The sequence below is a fragment of the Piliocolobus tephrosceles genome, unplaced genomic scaffold (assembly GCF_002776525.5).
Source record: "Piliocolobus tephrosceles isolate RC106 unplaced genomic scaffold, ASM277652v3 unscaffolded_19802, whole genome shotgun sequence".
NCBI lineage: Eukaryota > Metazoa > Chordata > Mammalia > Primates > Cercopithecidae > Piliocolobus > Piliocolobus tephrosceles.
In genome coordinates this window covers 9,292-10,555 of record NW_022301868.1, presented here as the reverse complement: position 1 = coordinate 10,555, position 1,264 = coordinate 9,292, and the positions used below count along the sequence as shown (strand labels likewise).

General features: G+C 73.3%; 1 protein-coding gene across 1 annotated transcript in view; it reads right to left on the bottom strand.

The window, feature by feature from the left end:
• LOC111533946 (rab GDP dissociation inhibitor alpha) overlaps window positions 1-1,087 on the bottom strand; it is a 4,262-nt gene extending 3,175 nt beyond the window's left edge. Inside the window, exon 1 of the mRNA XM_026450426.2 lies at window positions 709-1,087. Coding sequence (XP_026306211.1) covers window positions 709-753 — 45 coding nt within the window. The 5' untranslated portion in view covers window positions 754-1,087. The remainder of the gene's footprint in view (window positions 1-708) is intronic.
• Between the last annotated feature and the right edge of the window lie 177 nt (window positions 1,088-1,264).

Sequence of the window (1,264 nt, the reverse complement as noted above, 5' to 3'; positions counted from 1 at the left end):
AGGGAAAGGGGGAAGATAAACACCCTCACCAGTCACTGTCACTAGCCCAAGGACAAAGGCTGCAGATGCTACTCAGCCTGAGGTCTCCATGGGCAACCGAGATGGGGTTGTGGGAATGTGCTTACTGCCCCCACTGCTGCTCCTTCTGGAACATTCCCTGGATCCCCCGGCCCGAGAAGACGACGAGGAGGCGGGCTGAGGGCCCACCCTGGCGAGGCCCCCTGACCCCAGGTCCTGGTACTTCATCCTCACAGGGATTAGCGCAAGATGGGAAGGGACGCTGGGAGGCAACGCTGGGAGGCAACGCTAGGCGGGCGATGGGTGCGGGCGATGGGTGGATGCCGTGATGGGTGGCGGCGATGGGTGGGCGGGGTGGGGGCGATGGGTGGGCGGGGTCGGGGGCATCGGGCCGAGTGGGGGTGCGTTTTCCGGTCCAGAGGGCAGAGGTAGGGAAGATGGGAGAGCGCCGGGGGTCCGACCCGGGTAGCCCAGGGGGCGGCCAGGAAGGGGGCCCCTTCGGGGAGATGGGGTCATGGCAACGAACAGAGGCGACATCGTGGGGGGAGCAGCGGGGTGGGCACGGCGCCGGCTTTTCGGGGAGCCGAGCGCAGAAGATGGCAGTGACCGGAGGATGGGCCGGCGGCCGCATCATCGCAGGGAATGGCGAGGGCACGACGCAGGGCCAAGGGCGCCCGGGGCCGCACTTACGGTGAGGCCGGTCCCCAGCACGATTACATCGTATTCCTCGTCCATGGTCAGGCCTCGGTGGCAGCGCCCGCTCGGCTCCTCCTCCTCCTTCACCGCAGCAGTAGCCACCGCCACCGCCGCCACCGCACTGGACCAAAGATGGCGGCGCGTCGGGAGCCGCCCGACCCCTCCGCCGCGTCAAAGAGTCCCGCCTCTTCCCGCGCCCCGCTGCCCCCGGCAGGGGACACCGCCTTCCCGGCTCGCCTCCCGGGAGGGCTGCCAGGGCCCGGGCCACAGCACCAGCGCGGCTCCGCGGGCGACGTTGCTCGCCGAGAGTCCAGAGAGGCTCGGGGCGGGGCGGGCGGGGCGGGGCGGCCGGCGGCCGGTGCTGCGGCCCGGGAAGGATCCATGCGCGGGAGCCGCGCGCGCCCCGCCCAACCCGCCCCGCCCCGCCCAGCGCGCGCCCGCCCCGCCCCCCGGGAGTCTCGGCGCGGCCCCGCGACCGGACGCGCGCAGCTGCGGCAGCAGGGGGCGGCCCCCCCACCGCGCGGAGGCGGCCCCCGGCGCCACGGCCCCC